The 22697-nt window shown below is 36.9% G+C and overlaps 1 protein-coding gene across 13 annotated transcripts in view; it reads left to right on the top strand.

Moving 5' to 3' along the window:
- NBEA (neurobeachin) overlaps positions 1 to 22697 on the top strand; it is a 509812-nt gene that overhangs the window by 425059 nt on the left and 62056 nt on the right. For all 13 annotated transcript variants that reach the window (XM_069808013.1, XM_069808012.1, XM_069808005.1 and 10 more), the window contains 2 exons: positions 3282 to 3422; positions 12113 to 12232. In XM_069808013.1, the coding sequence (XP_069664114.1) occupies positions 3282 to 3422; positions 12113 to 12232 (261 nt within the window). The remainder of the gene's footprint in view (positions 1 to 3281; positions 3423 to 12112; positions 12233 to 22697) is intronic.

Genomic DNA, 22697 nt, shown 5'->3' with positions numbered 1-22697 from the left:
GCCAGCGCAGGGATTTCCAGCGCACCTTGGTATCGCGAGGGAGTCGTACTGTGGAAGGTATAGTCACACCTACGCAGCTTACTTGGGAACACGAGAAATCTTTGTGGAGTGGCAGAAATGAACCTGCATCTCCCGAATCCCAGGCTGCCATCCAGATCACTAGTTCATCCAATACAGGGTCTGTCCCAAGAAGTCGAGGTGAGACTTTCTAGCTGAAGTCAAGCTCTACCTCGCTCTCTCCTTTTGCTCCTTCTTTCCTTCCCTCTGGGGCAAGGGAGGGTGATTCCCAGAAAAGATTCTTCCCAGAGATTTTCGCATGAAAATTTCCATACTGTGCAAGAAGAGAGGGGACTCTCATGGTATTTCACTTAAAGAGTCCATTTTATTCAGCAGATATTTTGTGCATTTCAGCATTTTTCTTCAAATGAATCCTAAAGTAGTTGAAAGAAAAGTGGCTTCTGACTCTGAAAAGAATATTGATGAGGATGAAGGTAATCTTCAGAATACAGCTTTTTAGGTTTATCATTTAATAAATTGAACATGTGTCTTCTGAAAGTAGATTATTTTTGCTACTTGTGCAGGCATTTTTACATGAAAATGGGAATGCACCGTCTTACAACCTTCTATCTTTTATCTTTTAAATTGAAATAACACTTCTCCCTGAAGAACCTAAAAAATGTGATGGTGTGTTTGCATTAGTGTTTTATGTGACTTTAGAAAATTATTTTTAAGTTATTGAGGGAAAGTACCTTTTTCATTAAATGCAACTATATATATATAATTATTTTTTTTTAAGTTATTTAAAGCTATGGGTTAAACCATCATTAAAATTTTTCTAGTCTGTAAAATGAAATACCTTGTAATTTTTTTTGAGCATCAGCTCTGCTTCACAGTTCTTGTTACTGTAATCAATTACAGTGAAGAATGAAAACACATAGCTTATTTGATGAAAGACATCTGATCAGCTTCAAATATATATTTGAAAGGCCTGGAGTTTTGATTTTCAATCTTGCCTTAATCACCATATCCCTTCTCTACTGTGCCTTCAAACACATACGTACCATAATATTGTGACAGATGATGCCTCTGTCTTCCATAGCCCCAGAACTCAGCGCGGTGTAGGGTAAGATGCACCTTCACAGTGGAGGGAAGAGAGATTCCCAGGGTGTTTTTCCATTACAAAATACAATCTCACCGATTTGTCTGCCATTTTGTGTTTCCTTCTCCGAGGGGGTGAACGTTTCCTGTTAGCAGACTCGGGTGTGAATTACTGCTTTAGTTTTTGAAACGTGCAGTTGGGGACTGGAATTTGTTCTGCCAGAGAAGTGGATGCACAGTACCGTAACGAGGGTGGTGTCAGCAGGTCCCATGCGGTCCCCAAAGCAACCCAGAGCCCTGATAAAATTTAGCAAAGTGCACATATAGCTGCACAGTTTGTCAGTCCAATAGGAAAAGAATGTCTTTTAATAAGTTACTCTTTCAAGGAAGTGGTTGAACAATCATTTTTATGTGTTGGCAACTTATAGGCTGCAATAATACCAGCATGTTTCCTAACAGTGGCAGGATGTGTAACACAACAGGGTATAACAAGAATGCAAATATTTATTTTTTTCTTTTTCCAGTAGTTGGGAAACAAGCCTGGAAAGCATTAGGGAATGGTTCGTACTTCTTTTTCAAGAATGTTTTGTGAGGTCTTGCAGTGAAGTCTGCACCAGATAACGCTGATCCTTAGGGATTATTCATACATTTTACATGTATGAGAAATCTAGTAACATCTTCATGACACAGCAAACTACTAAGCATCCAGAGTGTCTCATGTGAAAAATACTGAAATCAGAATGTTTTAAAATGTAAGTGTTCATCAAACACTGGTATTTAAAAACAAGCTCTAATATTTAAAATTGGAAAACATCATGTTCTATGTCAGCCTTTTTAACAGCCATCTCAAAAAACATAGCAGTGCTGAAAGAATAAAATACTTGTAGCTTTAAAATTGTTCAGTTACATATGTAGCGTAGTGAAACACACTGCTTTGACCTTGTACTGGTATTTCTATTCCAAATGACTTTTAATTTTAACTCAGTAGAAAATTGTGTGGTAGACTGAAATGCGAGAATACCTGTTAGCATTTTGAAAAGGGTCAAAGTCCTTGAGTATATGCTTGTTTTCAAGTTGTAATTCCCATAATAATATCAATTCTGATATTATTTTTGATTAATACAAATCAAGTAATCATTTAAAATTATAATAAGTTTATACAATTATTTGGTGTGGAAGCGTGCTCTCCTCGAAGTATTATACTCTGGGTGTTTGGTTAATTTTACTACAAAAGCTAAAATGTGAAGATTCTTTGCAGATAGGTAGTAAATATACTACTACTATCTCATCTGGAAAAACAGATTTAAGATCACTTACATATTTATTTCAACATTTTAGTTACTTTCTGTTGTATTTCTTTATCTCTGTGACTTTTGTATCACACAATAACATACATTTTGCAAAAAAATTCTGAGATAAAGTGGGTAAAAAACACATAGAAAAGCATGTATCCCCTAAGTAGACATGTCAAAACCAACAGTTCCTACTCCTGTCTTACATTTCTTTTGGTTTTTACCTGATTTGTATAGATTGTCAGTTAAGTATGCTCAGAATGGACTTTGAATTTGTGAATAATTTCCAAATTCTATTGTTTGTAAGTACAAAGCTTGTTTGTTTTGCTGGGTAAAATGTGGCTTTGTTCAGTCAGAAAGTACATCCAGTCCTGCAGGACTATGCATGGTTTTTAAGTATTTCTGCTTAGGATCACCAGACACCATCAGCAGTTCCGCGTGAAATCTTTTCATCATGAACTGTGCATTACAAAGTATCCTGTGTGAGCAAAAGTCAGTTTTCATTAGCTGTGTGATTATGGTGAATGACAGCAACAGAAATATTAGTTTGGCCTCAATGCATTTTAAATGCAGTTTTAGAAGTCTATTTCCAGAACAATGTTACTGCATTAATTGGGAAACAACTCATACTTCAAGAAGGTCTTGAAAGTTTGCAGATGTGGATCACTTATATTTGTCAATTAAAGTAAGGAATGTCATAAGGCTTCTAGTACACAAAGCCTTTGAAAAGAAATTCGAAGATTACAGCGATCTGAAGGGATTACTGCAGTATGAAATGAGTTTGGCTGCAGAGTCTCCTATATAGTGAATCTTAACACAGAATTAACCTATGGCATATCAGACATGCTGCCCTTCAGCTGATAATATATTTGACCTCTTATCCCTTTGCAGCCCATTGGTGCTTTGAACCCAAAGAGAGCAGTCTTCTATGCAGAACGGTATGAGACATGGGAAGATGATCAGACTCCACCTTATCATTACAACACCCACTACTCCACATCTACTTCTACGTTGGCTTGGCTTGTTCGTATTGTAAGTATTTCTGGATCCTGGTTCTCGTTAATATCTTTATCTACAGCACCTCTTCTGTCACTTACCACTATTTTGACTTTTTTAATGAAAGTACCTTTCTGTCAAAATCTTATTGTTCTTCCTTACCTTAAAACCTCAGAAATTCTGTAGGTATACTGTGTATGCTCATTTGTAGTGATTGGGGGGTCCTTCCTACCCAAACAATCTGAAATATATTTAGACACAAAACTGTGGTGGTGTAAGGACGCATACGAAGAAGAAAAGCCATCTAAAACTAAATCCATCTGAAAAAAAGTCTCTAGACAATACAGAAAGCTGATACTATTTATATATTCATTTATTATTTTCAGCTAGGGCTAGATACATACAACATTAAAGAAAAACGTTTTGTAAAAAGCACATTAAAATGTGTCACATTGAGAGGGGAACTATAGAACCAGTTTTATATTAAAGCTGTATGGAGTAATATTTCATGCAAATTAACTGTGCTTTTCAATGAATTAATAACACAGTTTTCAGAAACGTAAAAATGTAGATTCTAACTTCAAACTGCTATTTCAGTTCTGGAAACCTGATGCTTAAATCCTATCCTCAAAATCAGATCTAAGGAAGGGGGCCAAACTTCCAAGATAGAATGAATCTGAATTCAGTTTACATGTTAACACAATGAATTGCAGAACAAGGAGCGCTGATGAGAGACTTAAGGTTTCACAGACAAACCTGAATTAATGAAAAATTGAGTCACTATATAATTACTGAACTTAAACTGCATCCTGCCAATAAAAATCTGTCACGTAAGGTGTATTCTAAGCATGTTTCGCACACAACCAAGCAAAACAGAGCCACAGAAAGCTTGACATCTGAGTTTTCACTCATCTCAGCTTCCGTTAGACATGTCCTGTTTTTTCTGGTCAGAAGGGAAGAATTCATTTGTCTGTGAGTTTAGGATATACTTCTTAACCCGTGGGAACCTAAACGTTGATTACACTCCTACGTGAGGTGGTCACTGTATTCCTTTTAAATGTTGCTAAATTATTCATGTACTGTGAATACGTTTTATGGTTCACATGCGCTTCTTTGTTGCCTTAAAGTATATTAAAAACAGTGGTTTTATTTGCGTGTTTATCTATTAATTTTGGCTGCTATTCAACAAAAGATCCCCTCTTGCTAGTTGGCGAATTCTTAGGTCTGAACGTCTGCTTACAGGCTGAATGTACAACACACCAAGGAGTATTCATTTCCTGCATTAGGCTAATGCTGTGTCATTTTTAGTACTGTTGTTTATGTAATACTGTAGGTGTTCTTGCTCTCTTTCTCTTCTGCCCTGAAAGAGCAAGAGAACAAGGTCTCTGCCTTGATGGCCTTGCAATATAGAAATTACAAATTACATTTGTTAGAGCAAACGATATATGTGAGAGTAGAAAGCAGAAAAGAAAAGGAAAAGCAGTGCTTTCCAGGGAGGAGATTGCTGATGGCAAGAAGGTGAAAACAAAGGGAGAATTTAAATATGGGGACACACCTAGATAGGTATTTTAAAGATTATTTAAATAGGAGTGACTGGCAAAGAAAAGCAATCACTAGTGGGAGGAGACAACAGAAGTGAGAGGGAGACAGACGTGGCGAAAGTTTAAAGCTCAGAAAAGGGAAAAAGGAAATAACGTGATGAGATCGGATAAGGCTGCATATGGAAACCCTAAATAAAGATTTGAAAATAAGTGTGTATAGAGACAGGAAAAGATTATAGCTATGGGGATTATAAACTCATAGTGATCCTTAGAGAGAGATTTTTGGCTACAAAATAAAGGATGAAAAACCCTAAGGGAGAAGATTATGCCGGTGAAGTTGATAGATAAGCCTAAGTCAGATTTCTGGAAGTTAAAGTAGGATTTCTTGCTCGTGAATTTTTTGAGCTAGTGTTTTGGTATGAGTTTGTGAAGAAGGCTGTATAAGAACCTTTTATAAAAGGTAAATTACAGTCTAGTCCAGGAAGAAGAAGGTGACAATAAGAGATGCAGAGATTCAGACAGAAAAATGCTTTTGGTATTTTAAGGGGTTGGAGAAGATTCATGGGAAGAGCTGTGTTACAGTAGAGCTTTTGGTAGAAAGTGACAACAAACTGAAAGAGAGGAGTGGAAAGTAAAATCATGGGAGAAGACTGCATAGACCAAAGAATAAAAGAAAAGGGAAAGGAAAAAAGAGAGGAATGGAGAGAAAACAAAGAAACAAACAAACAAACAAGAAGCTATGACAAAAAGTATACTGGGAATGAGGTAGTCTAGAAGAAGCAGAACGAAACAGTATAGAGTAATGGGGACCCAGGTGGAGAAACTACACGCCTAGACCTTTGTATTGGATGAAACAGTAGTTGCAGCAGGAAACGAAGTTTCAGCCACTCTGATGTATGCATATAGAGAGTTGTGTAATTGCCACAAAACCTTAAAATTTTTTTTGAATGTTGCTTTTTGGCTTTGACAGATGCAATCTGGTTCCTGTCAGTTCTCTTCAAAACATTGCTTGTAATATCATATTTCTGAGTCAATTCTGTGATAATCTGCTCCCTACTGCTTTATATTTCCCTCTGTTGCTTTCCTTTATCTGACGTATCAGGCTACTTTTATAAAAGGCACTTTATTCCTTAGCCTCAGTTCTGTCCTGTTTAATTGATTTTGATATCATCGATCTCTACCTTCATTTTGTCATTAATAAATTTTTCACTGGTAGTAGTTTTCTCTTGAGTCCTTTTGTGTATGAAGAGTGTCCAGTAAAAACCTGTCTTTAAAAGTGACCTATTTCATTATGTTTTCAAAAATATGATAGTGGCTTAGCATATAATACGTTGAATCTACTGATAATTACAGCAAATATAATCATTTTATTATTAATTTTTGTTCCTTTTTCTGCCTTTAGTTGTACTTAATAGAATAGGGTGTAATCCTTAACTGAAGCTATGAGCTACTAGTGCATCTGCAGACCTTCTGTTTGTACTTTCTGTGAGCTGGTTGTACAAGTCTAGGTGTGCTCCATTCTCTTCTGTAAGAACACTAGGAGAAAAATGAAGGCAGTTTCAGGATACGCAATGGTTCAGCCTCGCCAGGCCATATATCGGATTGGTGTTGAGGTTTAAGCCCAGCCAGTAACAAAGCACCACGCAGCCGCTCGCTTGCTCCCTCATCCCCGGCCATGGTGGGATGAGCAAAACGCTCATGGGTCGAGACAAGGACAGGGAGGGATCACTCACCACGTATGGTCACGGGCAAAAGACAGGCTCAACTTGGGGAAGAAACAAAATCAATTTCATTGACTACCAATCAAATCAAAACAAGGATAATGGGAAGTAAAACCAAACCTTGGAACACCTTCCCCCCACCCCTCCCTCCTTCCTGGCTCAACTCCATTCCCCATTTTCTCTCCCTCCTCCCCCCCAGCAGTGCAGGGAGATGGGGAATGGGGTTGGGGTCAGTTCCTCACCCCTTGTCTCTGCCGCTCCTTCCTCCTCAGAGGGAGGAGGACTCCGCACTCAGCCCCTGCTCCAGCGTGGGGTCCCTCCCACAGGAGACAGTCCTTCATGAACTTCTCTAATGTGAGTCCTTCCCACGGGCTGCAGTCCTTCAGGCACAGCCTGCTCCAGCACGGGCTTTGCCACGGAGCGGCGGCCATCTTAGGGGGCATCCATCCCCCTGCTCCGGCGTGGGCTCCTCTCTCCCCGGGCTGCAGGTGGGCATCTGCTCCCCCGCTCCCTTCCATGGGCTGGGGGGGACAGCCTGCCGTCTCACTGCAGGCTGCGGGGACATCAACCTCTGCCCCCGCTCCTCCTCCTCCTCCTCCTCCTTCTTCTTCACTGACCTCAGTATCTGCAGAGGGGTTCCTCTCACATTCCAATCCCCTGACTCACAGGGCATTCCCCTTCTGAAATCTGTTCTCCCAGAGGCGCTACCACCATCACTGAGGGGCTCGGCCTGGGCCAGCGGCAGGTCCAGCTTGGAGCCGGGGAAGCTTCTAGAAGCTTCTCACAGGAGCTGTCCCTGCAGCCCCTCCCCTGCTACCAAAAAAACCCCACCACACAATTCCAAAACAATTGGTTACGGTCACTTTTGAGGGCTATACCCCTGAAACTCTGCCAAAGCAAAATAATGCATGCACCCTCTTTTCGTACAGCCTCCCCCTGCCACGCACACATACATACACATGTGCATGCACACACTCATATGTGAATTGAAATTATAATTCTTAATTTACCTGTACATGTTTATTTAAACTAATCCATTGTACATTTCAGACTACTACATCGTGCTAGAATTCTGAAACAACAAGAAACAATCCTCTAACTAGTTTCATAAGAAATTAACTGAGCCACAGCCTAGAAATATTTAATGCTATAATTATAAATGAATCCTGCATGATCTCCAGAAACCTTAGGTTTATATCCAAAATCAACTGTTTCTTGAAAGTGATCAGCTTGCTTTCTAAGTTGAGGGGTAGATTAAAAATTCAATAACTACTTTACAGAGACAGATAGTGAATGTAAAAGTCTATGGTATTGTTCAGTCAGGTTAATAATGATGATAAAAACTAACAGAGAACACCATGATTTATGTAATATTGCCTTTCCCTCCTCTGAGGTATTACTGAAATCAAACCACGGTTAAACATTTTTGCACATCACACTTCCTTAGATCTAAACCCAAGAAATTCTACTTATTCCATAGGAGACAACATCACCCACTAGTTTGCTCCAGCAAACGGAATAACAGGGATTCTGGAAAGGGATGCATTGTTCTGTTGATATAGTTCCATTTTGTATACATGAAATTAAATATTCATAGTTTATGACTAGGTGACCTTACTACCTGGTTCAAGAGTCATTTTTTTCACGTGCTTTCTGTCTGGACCAGTGAATGTTTAAGTTGCAGAAGGCAGAATAGTTTAAACCAAGAATGCTCCATCAGAATGCCATATACTCTAGTGACTTGAATGTCAACCTGAAAAGTAGACAGAAGAAAACTGAAAAGTAGACAGAAGAAAACAGAAAAGTAGACAGAAGAATGACTTCTGGCTTCAATCATGTAGAATGTAAATATCAGCATTTTTTTCAGATTTTGGGGTGAAATAGGCTAGATTTGTGGTGCAATTGGATGCTCTCAGTAGTTGCTGTTGAAGAAGTTGTGTTTGTGTGAATCGGTTACGCCTTGAGACAGAGACTGGTACTAGAGAGTATGATTCTCCAACATGGTAGTCAAGAAGTTTGTAGAGGAACAATTGGTTTTCAGTTTCTGTTACAATGACTAAGTACTTGTACAAGGTAGAAGAAGTTCTGGATTTATTATGAGTCATGTCTGATTGAGCTGAAACCAGTTTTTAGTGAGAATCAAAGGTGGGGAAGACTTGAAATCCTCTTGTAAACAGAAGTGAATCTCAGTCTCCTTTTCAGTAGGTCTGAGCAGGACAGTCACAGATAGATCAGACAAAAGGTGTGCATCACTGACAAAACCCCCAATACTCTCCTTTTGTCCTCTTACAAATGGCCAAAAAGGCATTTTTGTTTGGCATAACATGTCTTAGAATGAAACATCCCTTCCTCCTCCCTCCCCTACTCCCACCATAAATGATCCAAATGGGACTAGGCACTATTAAAAGGGGATGGAGGGAGAGGAGCGCTGTTGAATGGGAAAATTCCTTGTTCCCACAGCTCAAGCTTGTATTCATCATAATCAAGTACCCCACAAATTTCTCTTCTTGTTGGCAGTGAACAAGGCGTGAATTTTATTCAGAATATTAGGAATGAGTAAGATGGTTTTATAATGAAAACATTGTGCAGCTTTATAGCTTTCACAGCAACAAAACCTTTACATGAAATGACAGTAATCGGTATCATAGAATAACAGTATTTAAATGAGTATATTGAATACAGATATGAATTGTATTTATATAATATAAGCACTTGACTTTCCAGAGAATAAAAATTACCTTAAAATTATGTGAGAGGTTTGAGATAAAGCAAGCGAAAGCTCTGAATTTCTGCAAAGGATTAAAAATCCAAAAAGATAGGCACAACAGGTCATAGCAGGATAGCATAATAGGGCACCCTGTAGTGCTCAGCTATTAAAAGTTTAATCCTTGATTATGAATTTTATTGCTTTTGTATATTTGTCTCAGATGCTTAAAATAATGTTGTCATGGAATTTTGGATTAATATTTTTACATAATTTATTGTAATTACATCATTTTTCTCGTTTCTGCTTTTTTTAAATCCATCAACTGCTGCTGATTTCAGAACCTCATCAGTGACCCACAGTCTGCTCCGCAATGATATTCACAACAAATTACACGTATCTTATAAAGAAAAAAAGTGATAGCTAGGGGTAGGTAGAAGACAGAATTATTTGTGCTCAGATCAACAACATATAAAGTTTTTCATTATGGGTAAGCTAGAAAAATAGCATAATTTGCAAAGATTGCTATTGCAAAGAGATTTGGGGGGGGGGAGGGAATTCAGTTAAACCCCAAATAATTCTAGTGTTAAAAGAATTTATGAATGTTAAAATTATAAAATTAATAGAATTTTAGGATAAATTAATATAATCCAATTCCTGTGTATATTGTTTTGCGTTTGCTAGCTCTGGGTCTGAACTTTACACTTTTTAATTTATCTTTCACATGAAGTTCACCATAGGGAGCACTGTAAAATCTGGACACATAAAAACTTAATTTATTTTCTTTCAGTATTTCAGTTCATTGTGATACTTTTATGCTGCTCACCAAGTTGAGCTACTGTTAAATTTTAATATTCTGTTCAAATTATAAACCTCCTCCTCACTTGCCACACACTGTTTCAGTATTCATGAGTGCAAGCAAAGTCTCATTGTGCAACGGGAGTTAGGGTCCTCCAGCGAGAAATGACACTGTAATTTAATTATTTTTAATTAATTATTTAACATATATTAGGATTCTCTGATGGGAGTAAATGCACTGATTTCTTAGATTGTTACCTATTCTTTTGAATGTATCTTTTAAAAATAAATCCCCAATGTTTTAAGAGAAAAAAAATATGGACACTCCCCCATTCAATTAGCAGTAGAATGTCTTACATTATTGTAATGAAAATGATTCCATATTTGCACCAACAGACACTGAAAGTTAAAATACCATCCCTGGCTAACAAATAAATAAATAAATAAAAGATCTTTGTTCCTATATAAACAACTCCCTTAAGCTACTTCAAAGGTACTGGCATCCTATGATGACAGTAAGAGAGAGATCCCATTCCTTCTCATTTAGAGAGAGAAATTTAGAGTATTTCTCTTCTTTGAAAGAAAGTAGCCTGTGTTGACTGTTGTGTATGATAGAAAAGATTAATTGGGAAGACATGTAAAGATTAGAGAAACAATGGTCTCTGGAAGTCTGTATTCTTCCTTTTCTTTTCCTCCTCTTTTTGGATTCTTTCACTACCTTTGCATCCATGCTTTCCTTATGTATATTTTAATTGCTCGTAAATGCTATGGAAAATGAATTACTTCAATCCTCTTTAATCTTGGGTAATTCAAACACTATGTGTATAATATGACATAATTCCCTCAAACTTTATTAATGGAGGAGTTCCCTGCTTTGGTCAATAGTTTCAGAAAAGGAAACAGAAGATATAGAGAATAAATTCAAATAATAGATGGGTAATAATGTAATAAGAATTATGACCTGGTGATTATGAACTGCTTTGATTAAAAAAATTTCCAAATGATCATGCAAAGTAATAACTTTGGGTGTGAAGTTAACAAAAGGGACACTTTTTCAAGAATTCCCCATCAGACTTTGGCAGAAGAACAAGTAGTTTCCATCCATGTGGACATATTGCCAAATATTAGTTCAATCAGAGGGCTAATGGAGTGGTGCTAGAAAACCAGGGAGCTGGCAGTGATCTCGGTATTCAGGTTCTGCTGTCAAATTAAGGATTTGGTCCCCTGTTAACCCCTTCCCTGCAGTGAATAAAAATGGGTTCTCCAGACTGTCTTAAGACTTGAACTCTACCTACCCAAAAGTTAGCTGTTTCCATTTAGTACATTGAGAGTGTGGTTTCAGATAGGATTAGCAAAAGTAAAACTCTAAATATTTTGTCTCTGTACCTCTGCACCAAAGCGATGATAAAGCTAGATATCCTGTAACGATAGTCTGCCTCGTAATGACCATTGAGCCATTCTGCCCACCGTGAGGCAAAGTGGAACCTACTGAGGTCTTTTAAACTAAATGAAAACAAAAGAAAAATCCAGGTGGGGGATTTTTCAAGATTTTATTTTGGCATACCATCTTACAAGGGGTAAACAAAGCATGGTAATATAAATAACACAGAGGGTGTTTATGATGGTTACAGTGGAGTAGGCAGCCATTGTGAACTGGAACTAAGCTACATAGGTCTGCCACTGATGGGTGATTAGTCTTACGGAAGAGTGAATATTTAAAATAACCTTTCCTGCCAGAACTCAAGATCTATGCGTGTGCAAAATGTGTTAGTGCCAATAAATGTACTAAAATATTCAGTAAAGATACATGTGCATAGATATAACTATGAGGTGCCATATTTTTCTTTAATTCTGCCTTTATGAAGTATTTTGATCTGCAAAAGTAATTTGGATTTTGTTAGAAATCTGCTGCATGATTCCTTCTGCTGTTTTCTTAATCCATCTTCATTTCATTGACTACAGGAGCCCTTTACAACATTCTTTCTAAATGCAAATGATGGCAAGTTTGACCACCCAGATCGAACCTTCTCTTCAGTAGCCAGGTCTTGGAGGAACAGCCAAAGAGATACCTCAGATGTGAAGGTAACGTATACATTAAATAAATTGATAAATGTGCATTTTCGTTCATGGTATTTTGTTTTGTGTAGGGACAAAGAGGGTTTTATATTTAATATCTTTATATTCAGTATACTAGGTAGTTTAAATAAAAGGTGGATATTACTAAAGATTATTCTAACAGAAACAATCAAAGATTCTTTGAAGTTGAGTGGACAAAAGGTGTTTTGTTTTTAGAGAAAAACAACCTAACTGATCTAATTTAGATCAGATAATCAGGAGATGGAGAAAAGCCCAATAAATTGTTCTTTCCTGCTGTTAACTCAATATTTGGCCCACTCCATAAAACACAGCAGGAATTGGATTTGACCTTAAAGTGTCATATTGTTATAGCTTGCCTAGCTCTGGGTTTGCATTGCCTGGGGCAATTAATAAAGCATTAATGACAAGACCCATTTAAAATGTTGGCTTTTCTGTACAGCATTAGCTTTTCCTTGAATGTGCCTGGGGATATTATGCAACAATACGCATTAGATTAAAACAACTTCTACACGATATACAGAAACAGCCGGAGAGCAGGGTGATTTTACTGTTGTTATTCCTTACCTATTGTTAAATACAAAGGGTTATTGTTCATATACATGGGACCTTATCAGGAAGAAACCAAAATCTAATAATATTTTGAATAATATAGTCCTTTCTTGATTCTCATTCTCTAGTAATAAGGTAGGCAAAGGCTGCAGTATACCATTAATTGCTCTTTTTTTTTAAACTTTATTTTAAAGTAAATATATCTCTTCTATTTTGATACTGTCACTCACACTAGGAAATGCTAAAGTCAAGGTCACATTACCATTATATTTTTTACTTAACTTGACAAAAGACAATGATGTAAATTTGTTGATTTATTTTTATTCCAGAGCTCCTGTTTGCATAAATATTCCAGCAGTCTCAGAAGTGTATGTGGACAAACCATGTTGTTATTATTCAGTTACTAGTCAGAATAAAAAATTGTAAGTTGTATGGCCATCTTAATATATGGGAGAAAATGCTTTTTAAAGGAAAAAAATTAACCTAAACCTCTTACAACCCATTTCATGTTTATTTATGCTCCTCTGGAGGTCAACAGTATTTTAAGTACTCTCACTGTTACCTTTGTAAGAAAAACAAAGGAAATTTCAGAACTTGGAAGGAATTCGAGTTAATATCTGCTATATTTGAAATGCAGCCATTTCTTCAAATTCAAAGTGCTGACATTTTGATTTTTGCCTTTCAATGAAATCTGGTTTTCTTGGAATTCCACCAGAATATCTGGGGAAATGGCTTCCTAGGAGTGGGGCTAAAATAAAAGATAAGAGCCTTAAACTGAGGAATAAGGGAAAACAGTTGGAAGTGACTGTAATCTTCTTGTCTGGCTTTTGTACACAGGAGGAGGGCAGTTAAATACATGAAGGCATTGCAAAAGATAAAGGAATATCTGTGGACAGACGGAGGAATGGTATTCAACCAGGGTATATAATTAGTGAAAGGCTTGTTCCTAAACTAGCAACCAAATGAGTTATAAGTAAAACAAAGAACCGAAAAGTTTGTATGAAAATACCAGGAGTCTTGTGAAGCAAGTGGGGTGACTTAAACTGCTGCTGCCAGCTATTGCAAGGATGTGGGAATTATGGGGGGATAACAGTTGCATTACAAAATGTATTTGTATTAAAAAACCCCAAGTTATTAAAATAAAACAAGTATTAAAAAGGCGCTCAAAGCCAGATACCTTCCGAAAAGGAAGGCAAAAGGTGAAGATGTGGCGTAGCTATGTACTTTAATGTCACTTTTAAAAAAGGTAGTTGGGCATAACTTGGATAAAATAGTAACAATTAAGGGTCATAGTTGCACTGGGGGAAAGATTACAAAATAGTGTATTCTAGAATACATTTGGGAGTCTGCCATAGAGCCCCAGAGCCAGATTTAGATATATATACATTTCTATTATGCCATTAGAAAGAGAAATACTACTTGGAGCTAAGTCATTACAGAAAATCTAATATGGGAGGCACAGATGAGGTATGTTAGCCAATAAGTGTTTTCTCCAGATAATCCCTGACCTTCCCGTTCAGGGATACTTTAGGGATTAAAGATGCTGTTTAAAATATGGTTTTGTTAATTAATGAAGATACAGGGAAGGTAGTTTAGAAATTAACCTTGAGTTGATTTATTATGAGTTGATTCAGCTCAAGATAAAAATAGATAAACAAAAGCAGATTCAAAAATAAGCTGAGTCTTTAAGGGATGCTAAAGCAAATAGAAAAAGTTCATAAACTATCTAAATAAAAAAGAAAAAGCAAAAAAAGGTAGAAATGAGAGGATATTTTTAATGTATTTAATACCAGCATTCAATGTATTGCATCATCAAATTATATTAATGGATATATTAATATTAAAAATATATAATTACTTATTTATACAAACCCACTACTGAAATAAGTCTACTGAAGTTCACATGCAAAGCCACTACTGGAATGAGTCTACTGAAGTGCACTTCGGTAGCCTAAGCAATATATGTCAATACATTGCTGGTTTGTGTTCAGTTTAACAAGAAAACTTGAAGATCAGCAGGATGGCAGAAAGCTTATAGTGAGACCAAAGCTATATCCTTAGCCTTATAACAACTAGAATATCCCACGGCACCTAAATTCCACCTGAAACAGTCTGATTAGTCATTCATTTGTTTCAGCGCTCTTATGTTCTTGGAGAACACAAGTTATCGTTTTTTCCTCATTCAATTTTTAGTATGTATTCGTGCTGGATAAAACAAATTCTTAGTGCTTGCTTTGCTGGGAACTAGCTAGTGGAAGTATATACCCAAACTGGAGGAAGCCATAAGAAGAGCAGCAAATGTGTTTAAGGAGTTGGATACAGGAAGAAAAATGTGTGTATGTGTGGGGTAATTAATGTCTAAAAGTGAAGACATGGTAACATAAATGCTATGAAATATGCAAACGTATGAAAAAGGGGAGAATTGTTTGTCTGGGAACAAAGAGGTAAACCTCAGAGGAAAGGGATCAGAGTTGAAAAATGCTTGCTTAACCAACAGGATATGAAAAGTTAAAGTGAAATTGAGTATTCTCTGAATTTGAATATCCTCACAAGGGGAAGTAGTAAACCCCTTGTTTCTCGAGCTTCTTAGAAGCATCGACTGGCAAAGCACTGGAAAAACATCAGGGACAATCATGAATTGGCAAGAGGATGTGCTAGTTGACCCTTTAGGCCCTTTCCATTTGTAGAGTCTGTGTTTCTTAGCGATAAATCAAGAATGAGTATAGCAGCTAATTGTTGCTGCTGTTTGTTGCTTAACATCTTAATGAACTGCATTTCTCAATGCCATGACATCAGGGCCAACTTTTCCCTGAGGCCTTGGAGTTCATTCTGCAAAAGGATGGGAAACTGGACTATTATTAATACTACAAATAGACCTTTTTTTTTTTCAGATTAGTTGTGCTACTGCTTGGAATGCCTTACAGGCTTTTTAAGCATTTTAATCAAGTTTTCAGGGACTGGAAAAGCAGTGAGGTATGAAGAACCACCAAGAAACCCCCTCAAAATCTCCTCCCATTTTGCCCACTCTCCTAAGAACAGCAACCACTGTCTTGGACAACAAAAGACCTTCAACTCTGAGAGCGTGAAACATCCAAAAATTCAAGTTCAGGTGTCTGGCAGCTTCTAATATTTATCTAGCAGTCCTGCAAGAAAGTAGGTAGTGTGCAAAAGAGATGATGTATAGAGGTTGCGTGTAAGTACAAAATCTTAAAGCATGTTCTCTGTCAAAGTGTTCTGCATATTTGTGTAGCTTTTTCTGGCTGCACACGCAGTCATAAACAGAGGTCTTTGGTAGTGTGGATTCCCGCATGATATACGCACTGCAAATTGTTTTCCCACCCTAAAGATTTTTTGAGTCTTTATAGTAAATATTAGGTGCATGGAATACGGCCTGTCCATAAAAGTAGCAAACTTTGGAAACTGTTAAGAATAGCAAGTGTTCATTATTCATGTATTCCTTATCATATATTTGAAATTCATCTGAGCTGCTTTAAGTACATTTAATCTCTGATCTCACTAATCTCATTAATTACTGTGGCACAGGTTATGAAATAATTTAAAAACAGCGTGTGTAATGAATTAATCTGACATTCTTCAATGCTGTGTATTGTAACATGGCCACAATTTTTGCTTTCAAGTACCTTATTAAATAATGATATGAATTGCCTTAATTCTTTATTAGGAAGGTCTAATTAAAAAAATCCTTTTAAAATTGATTTTTTTAAGGAAAGTAAAATCTGTATTATGACTGTTTTTCATCAGTTACTGTTTAAGAAAGAGGACTATGAGGTGCTTTATTCTTAAGTGCCTCTGAGGTAGATCAGTTTTAACTAGCAAATTGAGATTTTTAAGCGATGCAGTGTGCTTTTGCAGCCTCAATGTAGTTTTAAAAGAAACACCCAAACCACTTTTACGAAATTCTGCATTAAAATTTAAAACACAAATACCTGCCATTTGCAAAAGAAAGTCTATCTCTTTAGGAAGCTGCGGTTCGGTGGGTCAGTCTCCTTTTTTCACATGCATGTGTCCTCTCTGGTATTGTCTCCCTCTGCTTCTCCCTTTCTGCCTTTCCCCTCCCTCCTTCCCTCGCTCCCTTTGCATACGTGTAGTCTTCTCTGGAACTAAAGTGTTTCTCACAGAGCTAAGGAAAATCGGGCTGTGGCAGTAGTTTGATCAGTCTGAAAAACAAGCTGTAATTGTTGCATCTTGAATTATGCCAAAAGGTACACCACCTTTGAAAACGTAACGTATGATAGATTATTGCTCAATGGATGATTACTTAGACAATTTTGTTCCCCACGTTTGGGCTGTTTTGCTTCATTTTCAAAGCAACCTGTTCACCTACAGTGGATGAAACGGAATTAATACGGTATGTGCTATGTTAGAGTGGTAACACACAAGGGAGAACCTGGATAACAGAGTTTATTTTATTGTGTCTCCCTTTATCAACATCGACCTTCTCTCGAGATAATCAGAACAAGCTGGAGGAAGAATGAACATTCACGGGGTGACCTTTGAGGAAACAAGTCACCCGGAAATGACCATAACTTGGCCAGTCAGCTTTCACATTTTTTCCTTTCCACCTCCCCCCTTGTCCCCGCTCCAGTCTTGGGTAACATTGACTTCCCCAGAACCTCCTGTTCAGGCACTAATCTTTCCTAATGCCTCTCAAACTTGTTATATTACTTTTTGAATAGTGTGGTTAGAAGTTAGAAAGGTAGCTCTGACAAAATGTCATTAAGGTGCCTTAGTGTGAATTAACACGGTTAATGGAGGTACTCATGACTGACTCGTTGACCCAGTACTAGGCTCTTGTGGAATTAATGGATGCCAGGGGATCAACCTTTTGGGAGGAAAAGAAAGAAAGAAAAAGAAAGGGCAGCTTTAAAACCTTGGAGTGAACTATATTAGAAAAGTGAAAACGTCTGGCTTGGATTTGATTTCATTCGGAGGCCATAAAATGGTATACCCTTAGCAAAACATATTAAACAGAAACGTCAGATTTGATGCAAGTGGTGTACAATTATAATAGTGTTAATAGTGGTCCTCTATCACCCCAAGACATATTTTTAAAGTTTATTTCTCAGCAGCCTGGATTTGTCACAGGATTGTAAATTAGAAAATGCATTTGGGGATGTTTTCCTATATGAAGACACAAGGCATATAATACTGTTAACTATACCTTGGGGTTTTAGTATAGCTATTAAAATAAACTAGAGATCACATTTACAGACAAGAAATGTCTGTTATAATATTCATTTTACCCTTTTTTTACACCCTTCAGTAGCTTTACTGCGTCATTCTTCACCTGAGAAGAGCCAAGCTTCTCGGGCAGTTTGAAAGGTAGCTGACTATTAAATGATAGAAAGCTAACCTGTCTTATTAGAAGTGTGAATGAAAGGGGAGCAGAGGAGGTTACCAGCTTGTGAAATGTCAAGGACAACTAGACAGAAATTACTGCAAATAGATTTAGATCACTAGAATCCCTATTTTTATTAACTCTTTGAACTCTAGATATTTCTTGTGGTAAGAAATTACCCATGACAGGTTATGTAGTTGGAAAGATTTATTTAGAACCTTTGATATGCTTTGGCAAGAGCAAAGAAACCATAAAATGGTATTGAATTGTATCAGTTAATGCAAAATTATATATCAGCTGCATGGCATACAATAACAATATGCATCTAAAATGATTAATTTGTCTGTGAATATTTTAAAAATACCAGAGTTTAAAAAAATATTTGTCTTCTGTATTTTTTTTTCTTTGCATTCCCTCATTTTATGCCCGCAAACTGATGTAACTTCTGGGGAAGCTTTTTTATGTTGTTATTTTTGATGTTTTCCTTCATGTCTTGATTTACACTGGCTAACTCAGTGTTTGTAGTGTAGGAAGAACATATTTTGAGATTTGTCTTTCATCAACATTTGTAGCTTGAAACATAAAGTTCTCAAAATCGTGGTAGCCTCAAGCAAGCATTCCCTTGCATAGACCTGGCATTGCATTGACCTTTTACTCCTAGTGCCACTGAAGGTGCAACAGGAGTTTTAAGGATCCACTTATCAACTATCCTGTCTGTCAAGTGGAAAGCAGATTGGGAGACAGAAGGTCCTCTGTGTCCCATCCCCTGGTGTAAACACCATCCCTAAGAGACATTTTTCCCCTGCTAATTTCTGAGTCTCCTTGTCCTATCTTTAGGCTGAATTTAACAATGACCCTTCTAAAGCATGAAGCTGTGATTTGTAAGAAACTATGTTGTATGGCAAATTACATTGTGCATAAAAATGAATGAAAAATAGCAGATGCTGTCAGAAAAGTATGCAATCTTAATCTCTGATCTAAAAACCACAAAGGTTGATAAAAACATTTATTTTGGCTTCTGTGTGATGAACACACAACAAAATATAATGAGGCCAAAGTATATATAGGAGTAAATTAAGTTATGTACTGTTTAGGAATAATTCTACTAGCTAATTTGGGGAGATTAAAAGAATATTTTACACATCTGTAACTAAAACTTAAGCAATGTAGCAATACAGAAGGTAAAATCATTGTCCTTCATTTGGACTTTTAGGAGCTGAAAGGCTGTAGAACTGGTAGGATACTGCTTTCCAAATATGTAATAAACTACACGAAGAGAAAACAGTGATTTTTTTTCTCTCTATCTGGCATGGACTGATAGCTAGGACAAGGGCAAATGAGCTTAGATTCTGTAGTGAAAGATTCAGGCCAGGTGTTAGGTAAAACTTCCTTGGACGAAGACTACTGAAGTCAGTTGATGGAAGGATTGTAGAGTTGCTGTCACTCAAATTCTGGGACAACAGGGTAGACAGATATCTGGCAGGAAAGATGGTGTAGCTGAACCTCTTCTGGAATGGAGAAATGGGCAAGATCGTCTCTCCAAATGTGACCCTGAAACAGATATTTGAGGTGTTTGTTCCCTGTCCTTAGCAGGAAAAGCACCAAAGGATGGTCTCTCTCTAGCCATAATCTTTATCAGAATATGAACTGGCACAAACCCAGTCACGAAACAAAGAAAACCCTAACTCTGGCTGAGAAAAATGTAAATAAGGTTTTGAAAATAACTCTAGCCCTTGCTAGTGTTATCCTTTCCTTCATTCTTGTGTTCATTCTTGAAACTTTCAGTGGCTTCTTGGTTAAAGCAATTCTCCCTGGGCCCCACTTGTCATCTTGCCGTCTCCACCGAGGTTCACTGCTGTCTGCTCCTTCCTTTTCCCCGCCACCTCCCAGGCTCCGTCCTTGCTGCCCGCTCCGTCCTTGCTAATCCTTCCTCTCCTGCTTCTCCCAGCTTGTGCTTCTCCTAGCGAAGCGTGCTCGGGGGCCCTGGGGAAGGGAGCATTCGCCTTTCCATCCTCACCCGGCGCCTGCCGTTGCCGTGAGGTAGAAGAGACAGCTTCTTCATTTTTTCAAGAAGAGACAGCTTCTTCCTTTTTTCACAGCAGAATAAACAGTGAGCACATAAACCCAAACCTTTCTATCATACTCCTCGAGATGAGTTGCATTTTCTGTGCTTCTAAGTAGCTAAATACACATTTTGAAGATTTTTCCAACAGTTAGCAAGTTCATACTTACAGAGTGCCACAATATTTCGTAATGGGTTTGTGTTTTAGTATATATTCATTCATTCTCTAGAAAAGAGAAGGGGATGGATTTATCTGAGCTATTTTTAAGCGTTGTGGTTTCTTAGTCTAGCCAATAGTGGAGACAGCAAAATTGCAAGAGGAGTATCAAATGCTACCAAAGAAAACTGAATGGTTAAAGCAAAGTATAGGAAATGTATAAGTATCTGGGAAAGGTCACATGTGACATTGTTCGTATCTCAAGAAAAGGTTCAATTCATGCTAAATAGTACTCAAATAAGCAAACAAAATTTTAGGCTGCACTAAAAAATAACAATGACGAGAATGCTGAGACTATAACACAGTAGGTTTATTAAATTTTTTGGAAATGCTATGTTTAGATTCATTACTTGGACTAAAGAAAAATAAAATACCAGGAGATGTGTAACTGAAATGATGAGGGTTCTAGAGAGAGTGTTATTTGAAGAGGATTTAAAAGTCTGGCACTGGTTAGTTTCCAGAGCACAGGAGTAAGACAGGTCAAACTAAACATATACAACACAATAAATCTTATGAAGAAAGTTAATCGCATGCTTTCTATTTATTCTATTTCTATTTATGTTTTCTGCTATACCAGACAAGGGAACATTAAATTACACTGAAAGCAAATAGCAACAAAGATAAAATTACTAAATGGAAATATCCTTAAAAATATTCAGTGACTTACATCCCTTTGTTTCAAGATACCCCTGAAGTCAGAAGGTTAGTAGAATTCAGTTAAACACTAGATGTGTCTCTGGGTAGCACAAACCTTTCAGATACGTTAGATGTAAAAGTTCACAATTAGATCCTAGGACTTACAAAACTGAAAAATGAAATTTAAGAATTAATGTATCTTTGATGGAATAAAAAACTGGCTTATTATGTGACATTACAGGTTAATACACCACCATGTTGCCTAAAAAATGGTAATAATTAAAAGCAGTGCTATGTGTTTCTAGGCTTTTATACAAAATACAAATAAGCTGCTTACTTTTTTCTTTAATAAATGCTGTTTCATATGAATATTGACTTTTAATTTAGTTTTGACTTTAAAATATTTCATCATTCTGAGGTCCTTATGAATTTTTCCTTTCTTTAAGGCAATGCTCTTAGTTTGTCAGTGATTTGTATGGTAGCACATGTTGGGTTGTGGCCAGCTCTTAGTCCCAAGTTAGTAGTAGTCTGTGGAGCTCTAGAAAGATTAATGTCTAGTTTTCTCCAACTGCAAGGATCGGTCCTTCTTCTTTGGGCTCCATTGGAGAAAACCAAAGGGCTTCCTCAGGAACCTGAGGGTTAGTGAATCCTGCTTAGGGGAAAGGGGAGAAGTTTGCTTTTAGAAATACTCTGAGTAAATTAGAGGTATTTAATCAAACTTAAGATTGTCAGTAAAATAATCTTTTTTCTTTTAACCTTATAGGATATTCAGGATTGATTTTAGTTTGGCTTTGCTCTAGCTGCTGTTTTATTATTTACTGCATGTAATATTTTAAATTTTTTTTGTCTTTTTGAAATTACAGCTCGTTTCATAATGAGCTATTCAAGCTCAGGCATGTCTCACTTGGTTAGTATTTTGCACTGGTTAGATATTGATTGGCATTGCATTTTAGTCTAATCTGAATTTGGACTCTTTGTAGTATATTAAAAATGATGTAAAGAAGCAAGTAAATTGCCTCCCTAAACATACTTAAAAATATAACATAAATAGTTTCTTTTTTTAAAAAAAATGAATAAATTTGAAACGACCATCTATGCTTTAACTGCTTTATTCTCTGTGGAGTTGCAGATCAGATTTAATTAGATAAGTTTGTCTCTGCAGTGATTTTTTTTTTTTTTTATGCTTCACATGTCTGCAGCCTTTGAAAGGACCACAAAGAGACTCAGGTTTCAGGTGCTGTGTCATCAGTTCTGATCATGTTACACAACTGAATGCCATAATGCTTTTAACAATGTAATTTAGTGAATTTAATCCATATCTGGATATTAGAAAAGAAGTAGTGGGCTTTAAAGCTTTTTTGTTATTGCAGTTCAATACCTGCTGCTAAAATAATAGATGGCAACAAATGGTGATATTTGTTATGTCAAAACGCATTTCTATATAGCTATCCTGGAAATTGGGAAAAACTTCACACCCTAACTGATCTATAATGTATTAATACACTGCAGATGATCTTTACTACTCAGTTATTGATCTCCACAGTTAAAATGTCATCTATTTCTGTTTTAAGGACATTTGTTTTACTGACATTTTTCTCTCCATTTATTTTTTCTTTTTTCTTACAGT

Source organism: Haliaeetus albicilla, chromosome 20 (genome assembly GCF_947461875.1).
Source record: "Haliaeetus albicilla chromosome 20, bHalAlb1.1, whole genome shotgun sequence".
Classification (NCBI taxonomy): domain Eukaryota; kingdom Metazoa; phylum Chordata; class Aves; order Accipitriformes; family Accipitridae; genus Haliaeetus; species Haliaeetus albicilla.
This window is presented reverse-complemented; position numbering and strand designations above follow the sequence as displayed.